Genomic DNA, 23,412 nt, shown 5'->3' with positions numbered 1-23,412 from the left:
TCAGCTCCTTCAGTCCTTTCTCTAAATCCTCCATTGGGGACCCTGTGCTCAGTCTAATGGTTGGCTGTGAGCATCCACCTCTGTATTGGTCAGCTCTGGGTAAGCCTCTCAGGAGAAAGCTATATCAGGCTCCTGTCAGCATGCCCTTCTTGGCATTCACAACAGCGTCTGCATTTGGTGATTGTATATGGGATGGACCCCAGGTGGGGCAGTCTCTGGATGGCCTTTCCTTCAGTCTCTGCTCCACATTTTGTCTCTGTATTTGCTCCCATGAGTATTTTGTTCCCTCTTCTAAGAAGGACTGAAGCATCCACACTTTGGTCTTCTTTCCTCTTGGACTTCATGTGATCTGTATATTGTATCTTGGGTATTCCTAGCTTTGGGGCTAATATCCACTTATCATTGAACACACCATGTGTGTTCTTTTGTGATTGGGTTACCTCACTGAGGGTTACATTTTTGAGTTCCATCCATTTGCTTAATAACTTCATGAATTCATTGTTTTTAATAGCTGAGTAGTACTCCGTTGTGTAAATGACATTTTCTCTATCCATTCTTCTGTTGAAGGACATCTGTTTATAGAACCATCATCTGGAGACTAAGACTTCAAGCCTGTGAGAGGAATGCTCAGATCGTAATTAGCACACTTAGAACCTCAACAAATCTTCGATGATCCCAGAATTCTTAATTTACATGTGTAGTGTTTTCTTCATCAAATAGCAGTGCCTTGTAACTTCATGCTTTGTAAAGAAGACAGAGACTTGGTTAGCATTATTTAGCTTCTTATTATGATCAGTCTGTTTTTAATTTTTTTTAAAGATTTACTTTTATTACTTTGTAACTATTTTTATACGTGTATAGATATGGGTATGTGCTGTGCATGTGAGTGGGGTGCCCATAGAGATCAGAAGAGGACATTAGATACCCTGAAGCTGTTGTTAGAGGAAGTTTTTGACTCAGCATATGAATGCCAGGTCTTCTGAATGAGCAGCCAGTGCAGTTAACCAATGAGCCACCACTCTAGCCCCTTATTCATTTTTTTTTCCTAAAAGAAAATAATACTTTGTTTCTTCAAGCCAAAGAGCTTTCTGAAATCAATATGTGAAGATAAAAGTCATGAGAACAAAATGATCTGTGCAGGTGATTACTGATCTTCTTTTAAAGATTTCTTATTTTATTTTATGTGTATATACAGTATATCCATCTGACTATTTGTCTTATAAGTATTGTGCACTAATCTCTTGTACCACTTGAGCTCCCTGAGTGTGTATACGAATGATATTAGAGGCCAGAAAAAGGCATAGGAATCAAACCCTTGGAACTGGAGTTGTAGATGGTTGTGAGCCCTCCAATGTGGGTTCTGGGAACCAATCAAGGTCCTCTTCAAGAGCTTCAAGTGTTCTTAACTGCTGAGCCAATTCTTGAGCTCCATGATCTTATTTTAAAAGAAGAAATCTATTTTACTGGATTCCTGATGAATAATAAAACAGAAATGCAGTCAAAAACTTTGCAGTCTAACAGGATGTCCTTCTCATTGAGTAGTGTACTTTAACTTTCTTTTATTTGTTTCACAAATGTCCATTGAGTTGATTTTATATGATGATAGTATTACTAAAGTTGTGATTATATTAATAAAATAAATATTGGGGCTCCTGTTACTTGACATATACATACACACAACACAATATGACTATTGATAATAATTTTAGAAAAGTGAACAGATGATGAAATACACCACTTTGTTTAAAAGTTTAATCATGAAACAAAATCAGAGGAAAAATGAGTAATATTTTGGTGTGTGTGCCTGTGTGTGTTTAAAGGTTGAGACTCACATCAGGTATCTTTTTCCATTTCTCCCTGTGATTTGCAGTGAGACAGGGATTCTTGCTGACCCTAGAGCACACTAGTTTGTCTAGTCTAACTATATCTTGCACTGTGGGGATACAGGTAGGCCACCATGGCTACCTTGTCTTTTCAAAGATTTATTTTTATATGACATGTACGTGTGTTTTGCCTGCATATATGAAAGTGTACTGCCTTTGTGTCTCACGCCCGTGGAAGGCAGAAGAGGGTGCTGAATCCCCTGCAATTAGAATGATGAGTGATTATGAGCTGCTATGTGGGTGCTAGAAACCAAACTTAGATCGTCTGAAGGAGCAGCAAATGCTTTTACTGTCTGAGCCATCACTCCATCCCCATTATTTAGAAGATTTAAAATGTCTTCTTTTTTAAATTATTTTTTTGGTTTTTGTGAGACAGGGTTTCTCTGTGTAGCTCTGGCTGTCCTGGAACTCACTCTGTAGACCAGGCTGGCCTCGAACTCAGAAATCCACCTGTCTCTGCCTCCCAGGTGCTGGGATTAAAGGCGTGTGCCACCACCGCCTGGCTTTAAAATGTCTTCTACATAGATTATTATTGTTGTTATTATTACTAATAGAGATTAAGATAATTTGCTTTTAAACAATGTATTTTTCAATCACTCAACAAATGATAAAATAAAGTTGAATAAGATATTTTTGAGTAGGTATTATTTGTATGTGCTACAATATGTAACAGTTGAATGAGATACTCAATGAGGCACAGTTTCTTTTGTCCTTTTGTTATCCCTATATCACCCAGGCCCTACCCCAGCCATCTCTTGACACTAGGTTTTTATATACTGCAATTATTATTATTGCTAATTATTGTATATATGATGTGTGCAATAAATATGACATGGTGTTTGTGTGTAAGTAAGAACCACTCTGCGGAGTCAGTTATCTCCTTCCATGTTTATGTAGATTCCAGGAATCTAGAGTTGTCAGGCTTGGGCCAAGTGCATATGCCTGCTGATCCATCTCTCTGGCTAGCCACTATGTTCTTGTAGCTCTGCTTGATGTTATTCTGAAGGATTGTCTCAAATTTCATATGCATACAAGATTTTGTTTTGCTTTGCTTTAATGCAAATAATAAATAAAGTCAAAGCTACAGGTTCTGAACATCTCGAAGGTGACAGTTAAGGTTGAGGGTGCATCCCAGGGCTCCTAGTGCCAGCTTATGGAAGGCATTTTTGTATTTGTCTCGCTATGTGTTTGTGGGACAGAAGGGAACAATGAATTCTCATAAACAAATACAATTACTGTTTTCTAGTCAGTGCTTACTCACTCTTGAGTTTTAGTGTTACAGAGTTTTCCACTAATATTTGTCTCTCTGGAGTAATACTGTTTTTTTAAAAAATCATATTATGAAAAATAAAGGATGAAAGCTAGCAATATGGAACTGTGTAGCATGGAACTGGTGTCAAGGGCAGACAAAGTTTAAGGACTATGAGAAACTCCCGTTACAAACCTCTCATGTTCTTTTTTAAAAATAATGTGAGCAGACTGCTCAAATGTGAGTAACTTTCTAAACTTTGGCAGAGGACACCCTGAGAACTTTAGCTTGAAGCCAATGTCATTAATCTAATATATGTGCCATCATCCTTGGAAAGAATCAACCCCCCGGAAACCAACACAAAGTGCAAAAATGATGGCATTTTCCTAACATCGTAGACATTAATATTCCATCTCCAGCAATGAAGTGGTCTCCAGAGATAACTGTTCAGAGTTGCCAGGGAAGCACAATCTGCCTTGGTTGAGCACTTAAATGAGGCTAATTATTTTTATTTTTTCTTCATTGGGACAGAGTCTTATGTAGCCCCGACTGACCTCCAACTAACTGTGAACTTAAGAATCACTTCAAACTTCTGACTTGTTGCTTTCAGCTCCTGAGTGGTAAGATTAAAGGCATGAGTCATCTTACCCAGTTTTATGCAGCACTGGTGTTTGAACCCAGGGTTTTCTGCATGCTTGAAGAGCATTCTACCAAGTGAAATACTAGAGCAGTTACTTTCCTTTTTGCTATGACAACATATATGATTACAGCAACTTAAGGAAAGAAAAGGTTTATTTTCTTTATAATTGCAAAGGAATCACTTAGTGGAAGGGAAACCATCGCAGTGGGAGAGTGAGGTGGCTGGTCACACATCACATCAATAGTCAAGAAACAGAGAGTGGCAAATGCTGTTTATCTACTTTTTTTGTAGTCTTAGACTCTATCCCATGAAATAATGCTCTCCCCCATTGTTGCTTGTAACCCTGACTAAGACCCTTTGGGGCAGGGATAAAAAAGCACAACATCAAGAACACAGACTCTGGGAGTTGAGCAAGTGGCAAAAGCACTCGTTTATTACAGGAACAGGACAAACCTTTATACCCTGCTCCCAGCATCTCATTACCTCTCAATTAGCTGTCTTTTGCTCAGTGGCTCACTCCAGCATCTCTAGCTGTGCTGGAAGATTCTCGGTTGGCTCATGGAGGAAATATCAACAGCATGGCTGCTGGGATCACTTGGCTAAGTTCCTCCCACACTTCATACACAATTAAGGTGGACCTTCCTACTTCAATAACATAATCTAGAAAATCCCTTACAGACATGCCCAGAGATTTCTTTATCAAATTGGTAACTGATGTAAGGCACCACAGCTGCTGCATAGGAGTACCATGGAACCTGTGGACAACTCCAGAAAGAAAGTTAACTGCCTGTGTTTGCTTGTTGCTCTTTACAGGAAAATGAGGGTTAAAGAGTTTGAACTTGCCCATCTTCCTCTTCTGCAGAAGGATTGGTTATGTTATGTATGTGGAAACACTTGTATGTTAATGCAAGTTCTTAAAGATTAAACACAAGGTTTAACTTTAAAAGAGATCCAGTATCAAAGACATGCTTCAGAGACAGATAGAGATTTGGATGATTAAAGCCTGAACATTTTGGCAGAAAGCATTAAAGAATTACAGATTGCCCTTTAATGACATGAGTATCTACGAAGTACTCTGTTGCTTTGACTGTTGCTAAGGTGTGCTAAGGTGTCTCTAAGGTTAAGGGCTGCTGATATTATCTTTAAACATTTGAGGCTATAGGGAAACATTGTTTGGATCTGCCTAAACTCCTTGAATATGTTTCATTCTACTAGACTTGTAATGCTCCGACCTCAGACAGATAGTGCCAAACCAACCAGTATTTAGGAAGAGTAAAGAAAACCAATGTCTCTTCTTCCTGCAACTGAAGTTGACTTGAAACATTGGCAGGGCCACGTGAAAACAAAGTCAAAAACTTTTAAATGCTCCCAGGACCCAGTGGGGATGAAATTAGCCAAAATACTCAACAGTAGGGAGATAGAAACTGAAGAGACCACCTCCAGTAGATAGACATGGCCCCCAGTAGAGGGATGGGTCCACCCTCCCATCTCAAAATCTTTAATTCAGAATTGTTCCTGTCTAAAGGAAATGCAGGAACAAAACTTGGAGCAGAGACTGAAGGAAAAGCTATCCAGAGACCACCTCGCCTTAGGATTCGTCCCATCTGCAGACACCAAACCCCGACACTATTGCTGATGCCAAGAAGTGCTTGCAGACAGGAACCTGGTATAACTGTCCTCTGAGAGGCTCTGCCAGCAGCTGACTAAGACAGATGCAGATACTCATAGATAACTATTGAACTGAGCCCAGTGACCGCAATGGAAGAGACAGGGGAAGGACTGAAGAAGGTGACGGGGATTGCAACCCCATAGGAAGAATAACAATATCAACTAATCAGACACCCCAGAGCTCCTAGGGATTAAACCACTAACCAAAGAGTATACGTGAGTGGGTCCATGGTTCCCATTACATATGTAGCAGAACACTGCCTTATCTGGAATCAGTGGGATGGGAGGCTCTTGGTCCTGTGGAGGCTTGTTGTACCAGAGAAGGGGGATGATAGAGGGGTAGGGTGGGAATGCGTGGGTGGATGGTGGAGCACTGTCTTAGAGTCAAAGGGGAGGGGGATGGTTTTGAAAGTTTGCAGAGGGGAGACTAGGAAGGGGGACATGTGAAATGTAAATAGATAAGGTAATTAATTAATTAAAAACTTTTAAATGAGCGTGGATGTATTAAAGATTCGAGATGCAAACTTCTAATGGAATTTTAAGTTGGACAGAAGATTTCTAAGCAGTATTAAGCTTAAGGCTATGATTCTGGATCCCTTGGAAGATATACTTATTGGCTTTTGCCACAGGGAAGGTATTCTTCAGTGGGAACACTTTCGAAGCATTATGACACACAAGGGAAGTTAATGAAATTGAAATCCAGATCATTTGAATAGCAACTACGTTTTTCTGCTTCCTATGAGGCTCTGCAGTTCAGCTATGCAAACTATTGTGGAACAAAGGAAGTAAATCGCTTCTATAGTTTTGAAATATTGACCTTCCAGAGGACATGATGGAAACAACTGAAAGATCCAGACTGATTTAAGAGATACCAGCTATAAATGATGTCTGCAGAAATATGGCTTTGGGCTCAGAAACTGGGAGAGAGAAAAAGTAGGTTACTCATTTCCTGCTGGAGGGATGCTCAGTAGTTTGCATTTGCACAGATATGAGGACCAGAGTTTGGACTGTGAGAAACCATGTATGTGCTGTGTGACTATGGCATCTAGCCTGTAATTCCAGCAACTGAAGCTGGAACCTGGGGATTCCTAGAGAAAGTGATCATATCAGCAGCTTGTGAGACCTCACCTCAATGAATAATGTGGAAAAACACTGAAGGAGGGCTCCCAACCTTAACCTCAGGTCTCCACACTCATGTCTGTATACACCCACATATGCGACATGTACCCCTTAAATGAAAATATAAAACACACACATACATACACACGCACACACACACACACACACACACACACCACAAAAAAATAGGTAAAAGACTCATACCTAGTGGAAAGAAAACTACATCTTTTCACTTAAAAAATCATGATCTAGAAAAATATTATACTAGTCAGATTAAATTCTCAGATTTAGTCTTGGATCTTGGGTGGCGAATGAAATTCACCATAGCTAATTTTTATTAGAGGACGTGATGATGAGTCCACACAAAGCTTGCCTTCTCTGCTTTCTATCTTCTATTCCTCTACACTCCTTTGCAGTTGGGAACGAAGGAGTTTCAGTCTTTGTCTGAGTGGGAAAGTACTCTTCTGCTTCGGCAGGTCAGACCAAATAGCCTGCATGTCTGGCAAACACGAGATTCTATCTTCTGGTCTTGAAAATGTTCTGCTAGGGAGCATTTAGAGCTGTAGTCAACTGCCTAGTATGTAAATGTGTCTTGTGACTTACTGTCACTTTCAGACCAGAAACACACAAAATGATGACCTAAAAACCAGCAGAGAAAAGCTTCCTGGTCTTCAGATGCTTCTCACATGTGCATAATTGATTCCTTGAAAGGTTAAATACCCTGAGCATATGTACAGAGAGTGGTGTGGCAGTGATGAGTTTCTATTCACTACGGCCCTGGCTTTGTTTTACATAATTCTAAAGTAAATGCCATGTTTCTTCTTTGGGAATTCCAGGATTGGTATTCAGAAAGGCATGTGTTCCAGTGGAGATAGCAGGGTGAAGGAATGACACTTTCCAAACAGAGGGACCATTCATGTGGCCAGTACACCAACCTTTCCAAAGCACAGACAGCCACTGCATTCTCTTTAGAATTGAAATGCAATTATACGTGGAGGACAAGTGCTAAATATAAACAGAGGACAAGTATATTTCTTTATTCTAGTTTGTTTTTTGTGGCATATTGGCTGGAATAATTAGCTACTCAAACACACTATGATCCTTAATTAAAATACGCAGTTCTGATGGCTTAGTGAGACTTTATCACTTTCAGCTTATTAGAATTCTAAACACCAGTCTTTTCTTATATTTGCAAACAGTTACAAAGACACTACAAAAATTAATTTAGAGAACATGCCATTAAGAGACATGCAGAATACAACAATGTTTCGTATACATTAAAAATAAGAAAGGGGGTAGAATGTTTGTTCTAGTTGGTTTCAGCTATCAACTTGACAATCTAGATTCATCTCTTTCAGAGAAGAAGCCTTCATTGAGGAATTTTCTTTATCAGATTGCCCTATGGGCATATCTACGGAAGACTGTCATGATTCCTCATTGATGTAGGAGGGCCAGCTCACTTAAAGCAGCACCATTCCTAGCTATGCAGGACCCAGAAAGTCATTCAGCAAGTTATAGTTCTCCATCACTTTTCCTACAGTTCCTGCCTTGATGCCCGTTAATGATGGATTGTGACCTGGAAGTATAAGCCAAATAAACCCTTTCCCCTCAGAAAGGATTTTGGTCATAGTGGTTTATCACAGCAACAGAAAGGAAACTTGAACAATGTTACATAATGGATAATAAGCCAGTAGAAGATGAAAATGAGGCCTATTATTGAAAATATTCAAGTGGAAGTTTCTTATTTAGGGGAGAAAGGACAAGAAACAACACATTGTATAAACAAGAAGATTTTTAAGAATATAATTAATCAAAACTAACTGTTGTTAACTTTTTAAAAAATATACAATTTTGGATTTTTTTCTAATTTTTAAAATTTGTAAAGACAAAAAAAATCACAAATTAAGATGATTAAAAGAAATGTGTTCTAGTAATAATTATGGAGTGAGTATAATAACCCTAGGTTGAAGGGTTCATGGTTTCCTTTTAAAAGCATATGTATAGAAGCAAGCATATACAAAAAGCACCTAAAACATAACTCCCTAGAAGATAGGAAAGTAGAAAGGTAGATAAAGTTTGGCCAGAAACACGGAAGCAAAGCTTCAGATGACATCCAAATAATGAACAAACTTGGCTTCAGGAGAAAACATTGTGTCTCCCCCTTCAACTCCATTCCCGTTTCCTTTTTCACCCCTTGACACTTCTATATGTAGGCATCTGTTTCCAATATCCTAAGACTTCTCACATGTCCTCTTTTTTTTTCCTTTTCCAAGATAACTGTTTTCAAAGCTGGGATATTTGCATTCTCAACCCTAGCGATAATTATTAACTACATATCAATGATTCAGGACTGAACATGGCATTCTGTTACTGTTTGTATTTATGCACTTCTTTAATTAAATCACAGTACCTTAAGAGAAAACATACACTATTCTTATTCACACATTTTTTGCCAAACTTTCCATCACTTTGGAATTTACAATAGGGTTGAACTTTATCTCTCAGCATTGTCCTACAGAAGGTCAAGTGAATATGTGTCAGAGATTGTTTGAAAAAACACATATAGAAAGTGAAATACTTGAGCTGTGTGATTCTGTAAATTGTCTCCTCCAGACTGATCTAGTATTTCCACATGGCCAGGAGCATGCTACCCTAAAGACAATATTACATACTATTTATTCATTTACACCTTGGACAATGTCCAGTATTTAATAGCCAATACATGTTACTGTGACATGTGAGAGAATTCTCAGTCTATGATAATCCAGTTCATTCCCGTGGCTTCCAAGGAGCATGTGATTCATAGTCTTCAAGTGTTTTTATTCAGCTTCACCTCTAAGAAAGAAAGACTGACTGGGGAATGGTTGAGTCAGAGAAGTGAAGGCAAGGTAAATATTGTCACTATAAAGGTATTCTCAGACCAGGGCTGACTGAAGCAAAACAGAAAGAACTGTTCATGGAAACAAACCACAGTTGTTTATAAGGAGATGGGGACATTATAGACTGGATGTCCTAAATTTATCCCACTGGCCATCGAGAAGTGGCCATGGAACCTCCTTTCTCTTGGCATGATAGAAAATAGCCTGCTACAAACCTCTCTGAAATATTGTATTTCAAAGTAGATATTACTTGAAGAATTTTATATAAAACCAATGGGTATAAGTATAGTATATGGGAAAATGCAGGTACATTCCACTGTGCCTAATGTTACTCTCTAAGGACAAGCACAGATCCTAGATGCTACATTAACATGAGTATGTCTGTGTGTAATGTCTGTTAATGTGTATGCTTGTATGTATAGACTTTTCACATTTGTTGTATATATTTGTATTTTAGACAATAACTCCATGTAATAGAATTTTATAACAAATCTTATTTTTTCATTAAATCTCCTATTTATAGTTCATTTCATCTTCAATTTTATTATGTTTAAAATTTCTACCTCAAATGTTTATGGTCAGTATTCAACCTTTGTTTCTTGTGTGGAAGAATGAATCATTTTAATGATAGTTGTACTTTATTCTAAGTCCTAGTATTCAGCTGGAAAGCATTAGAAATGCCTTCTTGTGAAGCCAAGCTCTAGAGTGCATCACCTTTTTCTATAAACATGTGGTCCATGCTTCAAAGTTTAGCTCTAAAAGTTCCTCTTGCCACAACTTTGCATCACCTCCCAAGACATGACTTACCCCTGAATTCATGCCTCATGATCTGCTTTTGAGATCATGTGATCCAACAAAATGGGTTCAGAGGCCAACTTGCTTGGGCAAGAGCCATTCTCAGAGGCATCATCCCTACTACCACACAGAGAGTGAATGGCTTGGGGACAGGCTGATGGGCACATGAACCAAAGTCACAAGCCAATGCTCCCACTGCTCACTGAGGTCTGGCATTTTCATTCAAGGCAGTGGAGGAAAAGACAGATATTAAGCACTGTGAGCTGAAAATAGGCATAAATTGTGTCCTTTAAATTAATTAATTAACTAACATCTTAAACACTGCTCCGCTCCTAGCTTCCCTTCAGAAAATCCCTTCCTTCATCCCCTCCCCTTATTGTTTGAGAGGGTACTCCCACCCCCATAGCATGACTGAAATTGTGTCTTAAAGAAGAGATTTAAGTGGCTGAACATCTTTTATCTGTTTTTTCCAGATAGCAACTTCATCCTGGCCAATGCCCAAGTGGCAAAGGGTTTCCCCATAGTCTACTGTTCAGATGGCTTCTGTGAACTGGCTGGGTTTGCACGAACTGAAGTCATGCAGAAGAGTTGCAGTTGCAAGTTTTTGTTTGGAGTAGAGACCAACGAGCAGCTGATGCTTCAGATAGAAAAGTCCCTGGAGGAAAAGGTAGAGTTCAAAGGAGAAATTATGTTCTACAAGAAGAATGGTGAGTTGCCTTGCTTTGACACCTACTAGAGAGTTCAGCACCTACATTATGTTCATTCCAGCTGAACAGTATTTCATACAATTATAGTGTTTGGGAGAAATTTTCCAGAGGACATGGATGATAGACTTGTTTCCATCACTGATGGCGTAAATCACATGGAACATTATATTAGAATTAAAACTATTCTATAACAGTTTATATGCTGAATTAACTTGTTAAAAAAGACTCTACTGCTACTACATCAAAGTCATTTTAAAGTGGACATGTCCATAGCAGTTGTTAATAAATAACTTTACTCTTGACATGAGATCATTTCCAAACTTCGTACTCTTTTTTTCTTTTTTTTCCATATATATATATATATAATTTTTTTCAAATTGTAATTTATACTCATTCACACAGGGGTTATAAACACAAAAAGGCAGGACTTGGGGAATGGGATGACACTGGAGCGTGGGTGTTCAAGGGGAATACAGATATTTTTCAGAACAGGGTATCGGCTGGGTGAGGGTTCAGGGGACAGGTCACTATGACTCTGCCTATGATTCACTTGTCCTTAACTAAGTTGGTATTATCTGCCAAGGCTACCTATTTACAAGGTCAATGACTACTCAGGCTGGTAAATTGTCACAAAAACTGCCTGTTTACAATAGCTTACAGCCATCTGTTTCAGTGTTTATCCACAGAGACCCAAGACTTGGTGTTAGAATACATGTATGACAGGTCTATGGCTGATTTTAGGCCTTCAGTGTGTAAGCAGGGCTGCCCCTGACATCTCCTCCCTTCTCTAAGTATAGAAGGGCTGTGGCAAATCTAATCTTGCGAAGGCAGGGATAGAGGCCTGACCTCCAGTAATTGAAGGGACCTTGTAATGGCTCCAGTCCCCCTGTTGTTGTACAATGAGGCATGAGGGCCATACCCATCCCGATGTCTTTTTCCTGGAGAGGGGATACATTTGACATCAACCCCTATGCAGTCCAAACTTAGTACTCTTAAGAACTGCACAACGATCTTACTCCCTGAGAGGAGAATTCTCAAGGTTTCTTCTCAGAAAAGGAAGTTAACTTAAGAAACATCATCATATTTTTAAAATCCTGCTCTCTCTACATAGAACCTTTCTCACCGCCACTGTCTCAAATTTTAAAGACAAACAGACAGCCAACTGGCTTCTGCTGGGTGCACTTGTATGAGTCTCTTCTCAATGAAAGAAGACCTGCAGCTCAGCATGGCATCAGTGGTGCTGACATCCCATGTGGGTGTGGATGTTGCTAGCTCATGGGCCCTGCAGTTGAAAGGAATCTCAGTGGTTATATATGGGAAGAATGCTAAGTGGAGGATTAGAAGTCATCACTTCATCTTATTCACACAAGCCCATTAGTGTTCTCAGGGTATGTGAGTACCAAGCTAGATAATACATCTCTAGCCTTTGAGGTAGGACAGAAATGTAAGTAAGAGTTGGGACAATGACCCATGGAAAGGTCTGACTTACATAATTTTTAGGGACAATCCCTTAAAATGAAATTATCTTCCTTCTGTTTTCTTTTTTTCCTTTGCCCTTTTACTATGAGCAAAATTGTCTTGACAAGAAATCATGTAGTGAAGCCGTAACCTCTAATGGGATTGTGTTTTAAGGCATTAAAGAGGCAATTAAGATTTAATGAGGCCATAAAGCGAGGACCTACTCTAATATGAGTCCTGTTCTTATAAGCAGTGGGAAGAGGCAATAGGAATGTTCATGAAGTGGCGAAGGACTGTGTGAGGACACTCTAGCTCAAAACTTCTGAATCTTGTCAGTGTTGACATCTATCAGCAGATTTTTGTTCTGGGAGGCTGTCTCATGCACTGTGGACATCAGACCTGTAGACTCCAGTGCTCAGTATTTGAGGGCACTGAAGTCAATGTCAGTGAAAACAAACAAACAAACAAACAAACAAACAGAAAATTCACCCACCTTTAGAAGACACTTGTTCTTGGAGGGTATTCCCTGACCATGTGGTTTTTGAACACATAGTCATGGTGACCTGTAGGTGAGTACCACTCCAGAACAAGATGCCCCAGTTCTTTGGCACTAGAACCATGGTTCAAACCATCATGTTTTTTTTTTTCCCAGTGACAATAGAGAAGGCCTACATAGCAAATATGATCAAATGAAAGGATTCTTCTAGCTCTGTGTAATTATACCACAGTGAGTGAAAAAGAAGCCTGAGATAAAAGAACATGGGGAAGTCACTGAGGCTATAGACTGGCAGAGGACTGATAAAGCTGCTGTCATGTGGAACAAAGGGTAAATGACATCCTTTGTGCAAAACACTGCTGACTACAGACTCATCCTTCCTCCTGATGATGCCTAGTGTAGGTCACTCCAAACCCATTTAGAGTCTTTGTTCTTATGCCTCAGAGTTTCCAGTGTGCTCCTACTGAGAAAGACTTGGGCCAAGGAGAAAATTCCAGGGGAACAACAAAGAGTGGAGACTTTGGAGGTGGTGTAGGTTTCAAGTGGGGAGCGCATGGTAAAGGCACTATCTAAAATATCTAAATTTCCTGACCCCATTTTCTTAAGTATGCATACAGCCTTGGACAGATGTGAATGGATATGATTCATGGTGCCAGTTTGCTCTAAACAATCATCCCAGGGGATTGTCTGACATTCTGAGCAACTAATTGATCTACTTATAGATAGTTGGGATTGCCATCTACACTGTGCAACTCATCCTGTATCAGAGACCACTATATGAACATCTTTCTCTTCATACAGCTAGAACTCTTAAAGTTTACATTGGAGACTGCCCCATCCCCAGAGCTTAGAGCCTGGAGTCTTGAGGAACATTTGTCAGTTGATACTTCCTTAATCAATGCCTGTGCAAAGAAATAAACATTGATTCATACGATGGATACATGAAGCTAGGTTTGCTTTTTGGCACAAAGGGTCCTCCTGCTATTCCTCAAGGAGCATTTCTTTCCTAAATAAACTCTGGAAATGATTTATTCCTAGCAGTGTAGGGCCATTGATTCATGACTGATCAGATGACCCACTGAACATTTATAACTAAGTTTTGTGGCTGGTGGTACTCCCCAGATGACCTCTGTCTTGTAGGCTTTATAAATTTTGTGCCTTTTTTTCTTCCTCCTTCATGAGGAAACTGGTCATAGCAGTGTTTATTCTCTCACATCTTCTGTTCCAGTGTGAAAGTAACTGACTTTTGCACACCCCCCCCATAAATAATGAAGAAGTTGAGTAAACAAACTTGGTCAATCCTTCATGCTATCACATTTTCAAAACACATAGGGTGTGTCCTCCATCTTGGAACAAAGTCAGCCTGTCTCATAGCTTCTCTTGAGTCCCACTACAACAAAGAGAAAGGATACTTCTGTCTTCAGTCTTTGCAGAAATCTGTCCAAAGTGAGATCTTCTCTGGCTGTTCCTCAAAATCATTTAACCCAAAGACAACAAGCTGAGTAGGGGCCACCTCATTTCAGCTCATTTCAGCTTCTTTATTAACTTGGCAGTGATCTGGGTTTTCTGTACATTACAGAAGGTCATTCTAACTAAAGCACCCAATCCTAGCCCTTTGTGTTCATAAAAATATATCTTCTCTCTAAAGAAGCTGCCTTGCATAGATCCAATAATCTTCCCTTTCTTCCCTGGGAGAAAGGCAAGCATGGAAGCCAGAAATAGAGAATGTGTCTTAGAACAAAGATTTAAGAAAGAAATTAAAATTGTGCTTTGTAACTTTATCAGACTGCTTTCTTGGTATATCAGATTGTTTAGGATCCTAGTCCATCAAGTACTAAAATCTGGGTTTTAAGGAGGACTAGTTCATGACTTCATCATTCTTGAGTTTACAAGTCCAAGAACTTGTTGTCTAAAGACTTGGCTCCTTTCAAGGTCTGTGAGGAAGTCTGTTCTCCATCTCTATGTGCTTTGATTCTGTGGCAAGCTTGAGAAAGCACTATCCTTATCTCTTCCCTCATCCTTGCATAGGACCTACCCAGTATGAGTACCTAACACCCATTTACACTTGTAAACTTGTTTTTATATTACTTACACTTGTTCATTTACTTATTCATTTATCATATATATGCATGCGAGCCATGGCACACATGTGCACATCCCAGGACAACTTGTTGAAGTCCATTCTCTCCTTCTACCATGTAGGGCCTAGACAGCCTAGAGAGCTCTGGTAGAAAGGCTCAACACTGAGCTATCTTACCTGCCCAAAACTTCCATTTTTATAAGGACCCTACTCGCTTTGAATTGGGCCCTGCTTTGAAAACTTACTTTAACTTCTCTTTCTAAAGATCCCATCTCCAACTATGGTTATTCAATAGGTATAGAGAAATGGACTTCAATATATCTTTTGTTTAGAAATGAGAGTATCACCCTCAGTTAAATTCACATTAGATTAGGAATTAATTCAAACACTCAAAATTGCAAATTAGTAAATAAAAAAACATTATACAGAAACACTCTTACTTACACCAGAGTCTTTGCCCTTAAATCCCTGTGTTCTGTGATAAATTGGAGATAATGCCTTTTCCCAGGGTGATTAACAAATTTCTCATATTTTCACTGATATTTCAGTGCCTTCAGTCGTATTCAAATAGCCTGTAAGACTTTCCAGAAGTAAAATGTTGGCTTCTAATCACCTTAATGCACAAAGTGCTACTCTCACCAAATTTCAAAAATATAAACTTCCTTGTAAGAGAAAGACTCAACTTTCCTTATTCAGAGTGTCATTGTTTCAGAACATCCACTGACTCCCAGTACACTGATAGAACATGCCCTCCTGGGTGGCTTCTAGATATGGAGGTGGTGCCTGCACAGCCTCTCATGTGTTGGCCTAGCTAACCTCCTGCTTAGCACATCTGCTCTAGCTGCTCAGACCCCAACTAAGTTACTATGAATAAAATCATTTTTTCTACTGTTCATAAAACACATATGCATATATTCTGAAAGTAACATGTATAGACAGGCAAAGCTATATTGTCAGGATAGTTTTCTTATCTTCTTTTTACTCTTCCTCCTCCTCTTCCTCCACTTCCTTGTCTTTCCTTTCCCCCATTCTGTCTCTTCCTCCCTTTCTCCGCCTCCCTTTTTACTCTCCCCATCCTCTCCTCCTTTTTGAAAGTGAGTTTCACTGTGTAGCCCAGGCTGACTTCAAACTCACAATTGCTCTGCTTCTGCTTCCTGATCACTAAGATTGTAGACATACCACATCCTTCCTGTTTTTATACATTAGTCCTTTGATCCTCCTTTTTATCTTTTGACCTACACCTCTTAGTTTCTCTCTCTTCAACTCTGGCAATACTTACATTGTTTCTTTGAATGTTGCCGTGATAGAACACCAGACAAGAGCAACACAAGGAAAGAGGGCTAATTTCAGCTCACTTTGGAAGGTAGAGTCCCATGTATGTATACACAGAAATTTCACTGTGCGTTGTTCATGGATGGACATTCGTGCTGATTACCTGGACTGTTGAGAATCATGCTGCTGGAAACATGAGGATGTTGTTAAATATACTAGTGGGCAAGTCACTCCATTTATCTGCCTTTACAGAAGGTGCAAGGGTGGGTCATCTGACCCAGATGAAGTTCCATCTTCTTAGGAACTGCTGCCTACTCTCCTTACTGACTTCACTTGAACCACAATGCACATGTCCCAACAAACAACTTTCACAGCCTGGAGGGTGCCTTCTTTCTTTCTCCATGGCTGTTTGGGGTTTTTTCCTCATGTTTAGTTTGCTTTAAGCTATAATATTGAGGCCTGGATTTTTGTCTGCGTTACAGTAAAATTTATGGTTTCAAATCTTATATTTGTTGTACCTGGTCTTTTAGTCATTGGAGTTGATTTTTTTCTATGAGTAAATTTTTGTAATATAACAATCAACTTTATTCTTTTGCATATAGAAATTCAGGTTCCTCATCTTCATGTATTGAGCAGACTGTCACTCAGGCCTTTTTCTGCTTGATGACCTCGTAGAAAATTGATCAGGGTTACACATATGGCTTTATATCCAGCCTCTGCATTTCTTCCAACCTACTTTGTGTCTCTTTTCATGACAGCATCATATTGCTTTGTATGCTATAGCTATACGATATAGCATCAAGCCAAGTGGAGTGATATCCCCAACATTCCAACATTATTGGGGTTTGTCCCTTGCAATGACCTTAACGGTTTTAGCTCTTTCATGTTTCTTTCTAAATTTTAAGAAAACTCTTTAGAGAATGTCATTATGATGCCTATTGTAATTATGTCAGATATAGATACTGCATTTCAAAAAATGGACACCTCAACAGTGTTGATTCTCCAGAGTTATATATGTGGGATATGTTTGCATTGACTTGTGTCCTCTTTACCTTCTTTTATCAATGTTTCAAAGTTGTCAGTACACAGCTGTCTTCTATTTCATTACTTTCCTTCCTCTGACACTAACCTTATGCATAAGACTGTTGAGTGAGTTTTATGCTCCATTATTCAATATGAAGATGTGACAGGTTTCTAGAATATTTTTTATATCCTGTAGGTATTTTAAACTTGGAGTTCAATATAGGAAAGTAGGAAAAATGGGGTTTCAGAATGTCAAATTATTCGCAACGTTGACATTTTAAATATGCAGTATGTGTAGTATTTCTAGTTTGACTACTAAAAGATGGGTTTGTACCTAGTATTGCATAAGAGTCAAAATTCAGAGCAAAGTATAGTGTGTTCATCTGCTCAATTTATGAATCATAAGAATGCACATTTTTATGGAAATGCATAGTTTCTACAATGTACCTGATGTGACTATTAGAGTTCCAAGCCTGGTCGTAATTTGTAGTTAAATTAGAATACCACATTGAGACAATAGTAAGGTAAGCCACCTGGAAATCTCCAACAAGAGATTGAGAAACTAGTCCCAAGACAGAAAATAAAGGACAGTGTGTTCTAAGAATGAGGAACCTCAGGAGGAAACATGTCTTCTGAGCAAGAGAAGATGGTTTGCCCACTAGAACCAGGACAAAGAAGAAGGCAGTCTGATTGTGACAATCACTAGAACAAAGTCATTGGCTTAGATGGGCCTGTGGCATCACCAATCAGAGCATCCAGGGCATCCTCAGGACAGTGTGCTTACATGCATACACAGCTAGAACCAAGGAGACTATACTGTGCAGATTAAATTTTTTGTTGAAATTTAAAAGTGTTTGTTGTAGTCTTCAAGGAGTTTTGTTGCCCTTGCCCCCCCCAAAAAAAAAACTTGTGAAAATAATATTTTGAAAACTCTTCTCTGTGAAAGAGTTGCAGCTCTCAAACTGATTAAGGCAAAAAGACATCTATGCTGTGTCCCAGGTATCCAGTGCTTTATAATATGCCATTTGCAGCTTGGTTGCTTAAAATACCTCTTATCATGTCTTGCAATCTTGTGAGTGAACACTTTGGGCTGGCTTGGGCAGTTGCTTTTCCTGTGTGGAGTTAGGAGAGGTGTTACTCTCTAGGGGTCTTGATTAGGTTCGTTTTCTCTGCCAGTTAAAGAGCTAAAAGACGGAAAACTCTCAAGCATAATAAATGGAGCAGGGAGAATCTCAGAAGCTGCAGTCAGTGAAGAAAAGCTGTTATTAGCAGAGAAGAAACATATAGAGCAGAGGGGGAACCTGGGAGTCTCCAATACAGTCTCTTATTGAATGTAGGTCTTCGAGGTGACTTTATCTCCTAATTTAATGTTTACAGTTTGAACAAAGATAGGGAATCATCATAAGCCTACATTTTAGGAATAATCATGGTCAGGCCTTGAACTTGTTGGACAGGTCCATCTGCAAGGTCAGAGAGGTCCTACTTTTGGGAGAAAATGCCTGTTAGGTCTTTATGCCTTAGTCTTCAGTCAAAGTGTAAGAAAAAAAGGTTTGAGTTTGCCAACTTTATTATGTATTTTTGGCCCTGATACCTATCAGTATCTTAACCAGTATCTATCCATCTGACAACTAGGTTTTCAGATTAGCTATGTGAAATGTCATTGAATAAAGTAGTTCTGGGCCCTGCAAATCAGCTCCGTCAAGTGATAACATAATGTTATGTTTTGGGTTGAGATTCTTATCTTGTAGGTTTTTATTTTTGACATTCATTGGGCATCACTCCATTGCTAACCCTTAGCTTCTAACTTGCTTTGATGTCTTAAGTACTGAGATTATGAGACTATACCATCATACCTGACTAGCTAAAAATTTTTGAAATGATTTTCAGTGTAACTTTTCAGTCTTGATAAGGAGTTAATGTTTTTACATTCTTTCTTATATCTTTTATATTCAAGAGGTGAATTTCAGAAATGCAAATACAGGAAACTTCAAAGGGTTTATACCAGGATGAAAAAGTTCAAAGGGCACACATATATGAGACCACATATATATATATATAGGACTTGTTGTAGGGTGAAAAGTCCAACCTCAATTCCAGGGCTTACAATCCCATCAACTCTGAACTTGAAATCATAACAAACCCTGAGCTTTCCCCAAACCCAGGACTTGAAATCTCACCAAAACCCATATTGGAAAACATCCCGCACCTCTCAAGACACCATATATAAGCCTGCCTCTGCTCCTGTGTTTCTCTCAATAAGTCTCTAGTGTGAGGTTTGCTGTGCTGTGTGCCTTTGTTGTGTTTCTTGGATCCTGCCTGCCAGATAACTTTCCCCTCAGAGTTGGAACACTTTCATTGGCATCATGACTGGATAGGCTCTCCTGATGCCTGTGCTTCCCCTCAGGGTCTAAGCTGCACTGGGACCCTATCTCTTCTCCAGTCCACATGCAATGGACTCATCTTCCCCATCCACCAATGGTAATTGTTAAGTTCCCCAAATGGGCACCACTACTCCAGCCACAGTACTTAAGGCTACAGCTGCCCCACCTTCACCAGACCAAGTCCCCCAATCCTTGAAGCTGCAATCCAGTTTCCTTCTGCTCAAGGTGGCTTTTATTTCCTTTTCCTAATCTATCCTCACATTCTGTCTTTGGAGTTGTCCATATTCTTTTTTGATTTCTGGCCTCTACAAATTCCACAATTCTTCTATGCCCTTCTTGATTTTTTAACCCTGTTTCTGAATTGCTCTCATATATGAGACTTCCCTCCACCTCCTACAGCTAGATTTTTGTCCTTGCCTTCTGGCCTTTATGAAAGATCTCATGCCAGGTGCCAAGTACCTCCTCAAGCTTAAGTGGGCTAACCCTTTGACCCCAGTTGAGTGTGATGATGATCTACTGAATGACTTGCATCTTCCTCCAGTCTTCTCTGAGTCCTGGATAGGCCCTCAACTATAGGCTATAGTGGCATTTTCCTCCTCGTCCACTTTCTCATCCATGAGAGCAGTATTTTCCATATCAATTCGTTCCACTTTGAGATGCCTCTTAAAAAGTCTCCAGCCTCTACAGCTGGCACCCAACTGGAAGATCCATAAACTTATTTGTTTTTGCAATCAAATTTGGCCTCAATATCCCTTAGCTAATCAATCCAAAGGGCTGCCTAATGGTACCCTACATCCTAATACTATTGGGGACCTTTACAAATACTGTGAGCAATCAGGAAAATGGAAAGGTATTTCCCATTTCCTATATTTAAGTTTTCCCTTCTTTCACTCCACATCCTGTTGGTTTTTGTCTGGTCCCAACATACTGTATAAATGTCTGGTCTTTTAAATACAGTTGGTGGCTCCATGGATCTGGAAACTTGTTGTAAAGTGAAATCTGCTCTGTGACCTAGCAGGATGAGGAGAAGGCAAAGGAGTAGTCCAGATGCAACATGCACACACTGTACACACTCCTAGGTGGTAGGTTACCTAGCAGGATGGGGAAAAAGCAAAGGAGCAGTCCAGATGCAGCATGCACACACTGTACATACTCCTAGGTGACCGGTGCCTCTCTCAGCTCCTTCCTGTAGTGTCCTCTGACTATAGACAGGGCTCAGAAATTTTCAATCTCCAAGCTTTCTTTTCTTTCAGCTTACTAGATTCAGTTTTATAGGATTTGTTTGTCTTTTATGTATGAGTAGCATTAGAGTGCTGTTTTATGCTATCCCATTTCAAATAAAAGCTGGCTCTGGACTTTGGGTATGACTCTCCCTCCTAGAGCTCCAAGCTTACTTGTTTATAGGTTTACTCCAAAATCTTTGTCCCATATTAGATGAGCATCCTGACTGTGTGAGAGAGAAAGGAGAACAAAGTAGAACAAAATGATAGGCTATGCCCAGCGGGGATTATCACTACTCGTTTCATACTCTTTTTGGTGTGGGTTTAACCCTCTAAAACTTTTGTTAGACTATTGTGTAAACTTTCTGGACATTAAATTTGTAAGTAAGCATATTTGGTACGGTTAAAAAATCTGTAAAATCTGTAACATAATGTTTAATTTAAAACTTTAACTCACAAAGAAGGGGGGGGATGGGTTAGGGGTTCATAGAGAGGAGACCAGGAATGGGGATAACACTTGAAATGTAAACAAATAAAATGATTAATAAAAAATGAAAAATTAAAGTTAGGGTTGATAGTTAAAAATTAATACATAGGCAATCTTAAAGAAAATATATTATTTGTTGTCACCTTGACTGCTGTACTCATCTCAAAATGGAGGCAGCCACATCGCTGACAGCCATCTTTGCTAGAGTAGGAAAGGATGGATTTTACCATGTTACTTCATCCCCAACCTATGATTCCTCCACTGTTTCTGATCATGTTAAGGAGATTCCCCCTTATTGGCCTCAACTCATAGTCCTTTCCCTCTCTGTTCTTTCTGCTCTCCTAATCTCTGTCTTCAGCAATAGGCTACCAAAATCAACTCTCAGGTACACACTTTCTACTAACTGGCAGCCCTTAGTTCTGCTACACCTGCTTTACCATGGGACTCCCTTTTTCTCCTCTTACCTGTCCTCAATTGGCCATTGTTCTCCTGTTGTGGTAGGTTGCCAATTATGGACTGATTGGTAAGGGTACCTGTCATCACACATTCTCAAATAGAAATGAATTTTGGTCCTATACTGCTACATGAGTTCCTGGAAACAGAGACCCTTACTTGTTTAGAGGTTCTGTCTCTGTAGTAGGAAGGAATTATGTTTAACTTGAAGGCTCAAGCCCTGACAAAGGTCTTCCTGCCATATTTACCATGTCTAGTCTGCAGATTAGCTGAGAAACAGTCTACAAAGCAAATGGGCACCTAGAACCAAGGTAATTCAGGGTGGCACCTCAGCTTTCAGTCACTCAGTGATTCACCGCCTGCTAAGCAATTCTTATTTGTACTTCAGCTTATTGCCTCAGAAACTGAGATGTGTTGCTGTCATCATAGATATCTGATGAAGAACTGAAGGAAAGAAACCTAAGCATATTATATTCATGTAATCATGAATATACATATTCTGCCTGGTCCACTGTAAAATTTAAGTGTAGACCCCTTTGTTCATGGATTACTAAAAGTTCTAAAGACAAGAGAAGATCAAACAGAAGCGTGGCTCCTTCTGAGAGTGGGGCCTTTGTGACTCCACAGGCTTACAGGTCCATGATAATAGCTCTGAGTAAAATAAGTATTTAATGAGCATCCAGTTTCCTCTTGGAGCTGCCTTTTCTACTAGAAAGAACTGTGTTTCTCTAGTGTGCCAAACTCTCATAACACTCTTCCTGGGATTCAGTGCATTGCTTTGGGCTACTTTTTGCCGTGGTCTGTGGGTCAGTGCCTCACCATTAGTTCATACTTATTTAGCTACCATCACAAGGACTGTATAAAGGTTTGATGATTGTCTTAGGGTTTTATTGCTTGAAGAGACACCATAACCAAAGCAACTCATTTATACAAGCAAACAATTAATTGTGGCTGATTTATTGTTTTAGAGGTTCAGCCGATGATCATCATGGCAGCATTCAGGCAGACATGGTACTAGAGAAGAAGCTGAGAATTCTACATCTTGATCCAAAAGCAGCCAGAAGGCTGACTTCTGTACTGGCAGAGCTTGACCACTAGGAGCCCTCATCTACTCAGTGACCCACTTCTTCCAAAAGGCCACACCTCCTAATAGCAGCCCTTCTCAAGGGCCAAGCATATTCCAACCACCACAGTGATGACTTAGCTAAGATGTTTTGTCTCAAGATGGATCAGAGACTAAAGGAATGACCATCCAGCGACCAACCCATATTGAGACCTATCCCATGGGCAGGCCCAATCATTATTGATGCTATGTTGTGCTTACAGGCAGGAGCCTAGCATAGCTGTCCTCTGACAGGTGCTACCTAGCTGGTGACTGAGTCAGATGCAGATACCCATGGCCAAACATTGGACAGAAGTCAGGGAGCCTTAAGAAAGAGGTAGGGGAACAATTGAAGGCACCGAGCATGAAGGAAGACCAACAGTGTCAACAAACCTGGATCTCTGGGACTTTCCAGAGACTGAACTACCAACCAAAGAGTTTACATGTGTTGGTTCAATCCCCCCAGCACATATGTAGCAGAGGGCTATCTTGTGTGGGCC

The 23,412-nt window shown here is 39.7% G+C and overlaps 1 protein-coding gene across 1 annotated transcript in view; it reads left to right on the top strand.

Annotated features, from left to right (window-relative positions):
- Kcnh8 (potassium voltage-gated channel subfamily H member 8) overlaps nt 1-23,412 on the top strand; it is a 365,508-nt gene that overhangs the window by 108,261 nt on the left and 233,835 nt on the right. Inside the window, exon 2 of the mRNA XM_028766666.1 lies at nt 10,707-10,940. Coding sequence (XP_028622499.1) covers nt 10,707-10,940 — 234 coding nt within the window. The remainder of the gene's footprint in view (nt 1-10,706; nt 10,941-23,412) is intronic.

The sequence above is a fragment of the Grammomys surdaster genome, unplaced genomic scaffold (assembly GCF_004785775.1).
Source record: "Grammomys surdaster isolate TR1022 unplaced genomic scaffold, NIH_TR_1.0 169, whole genome shotgun sequence".
NCBI lineage: Eukaryota > Metazoa > Chordata > Mammalia > Rodentia > Muridae > Grammomys > Grammomys surdaster.
The sequence above is the reverse complement of the archived record's forward strand: the minus strand, read 5'-3'. Positions and strand labels throughout refer to the sequence as shown.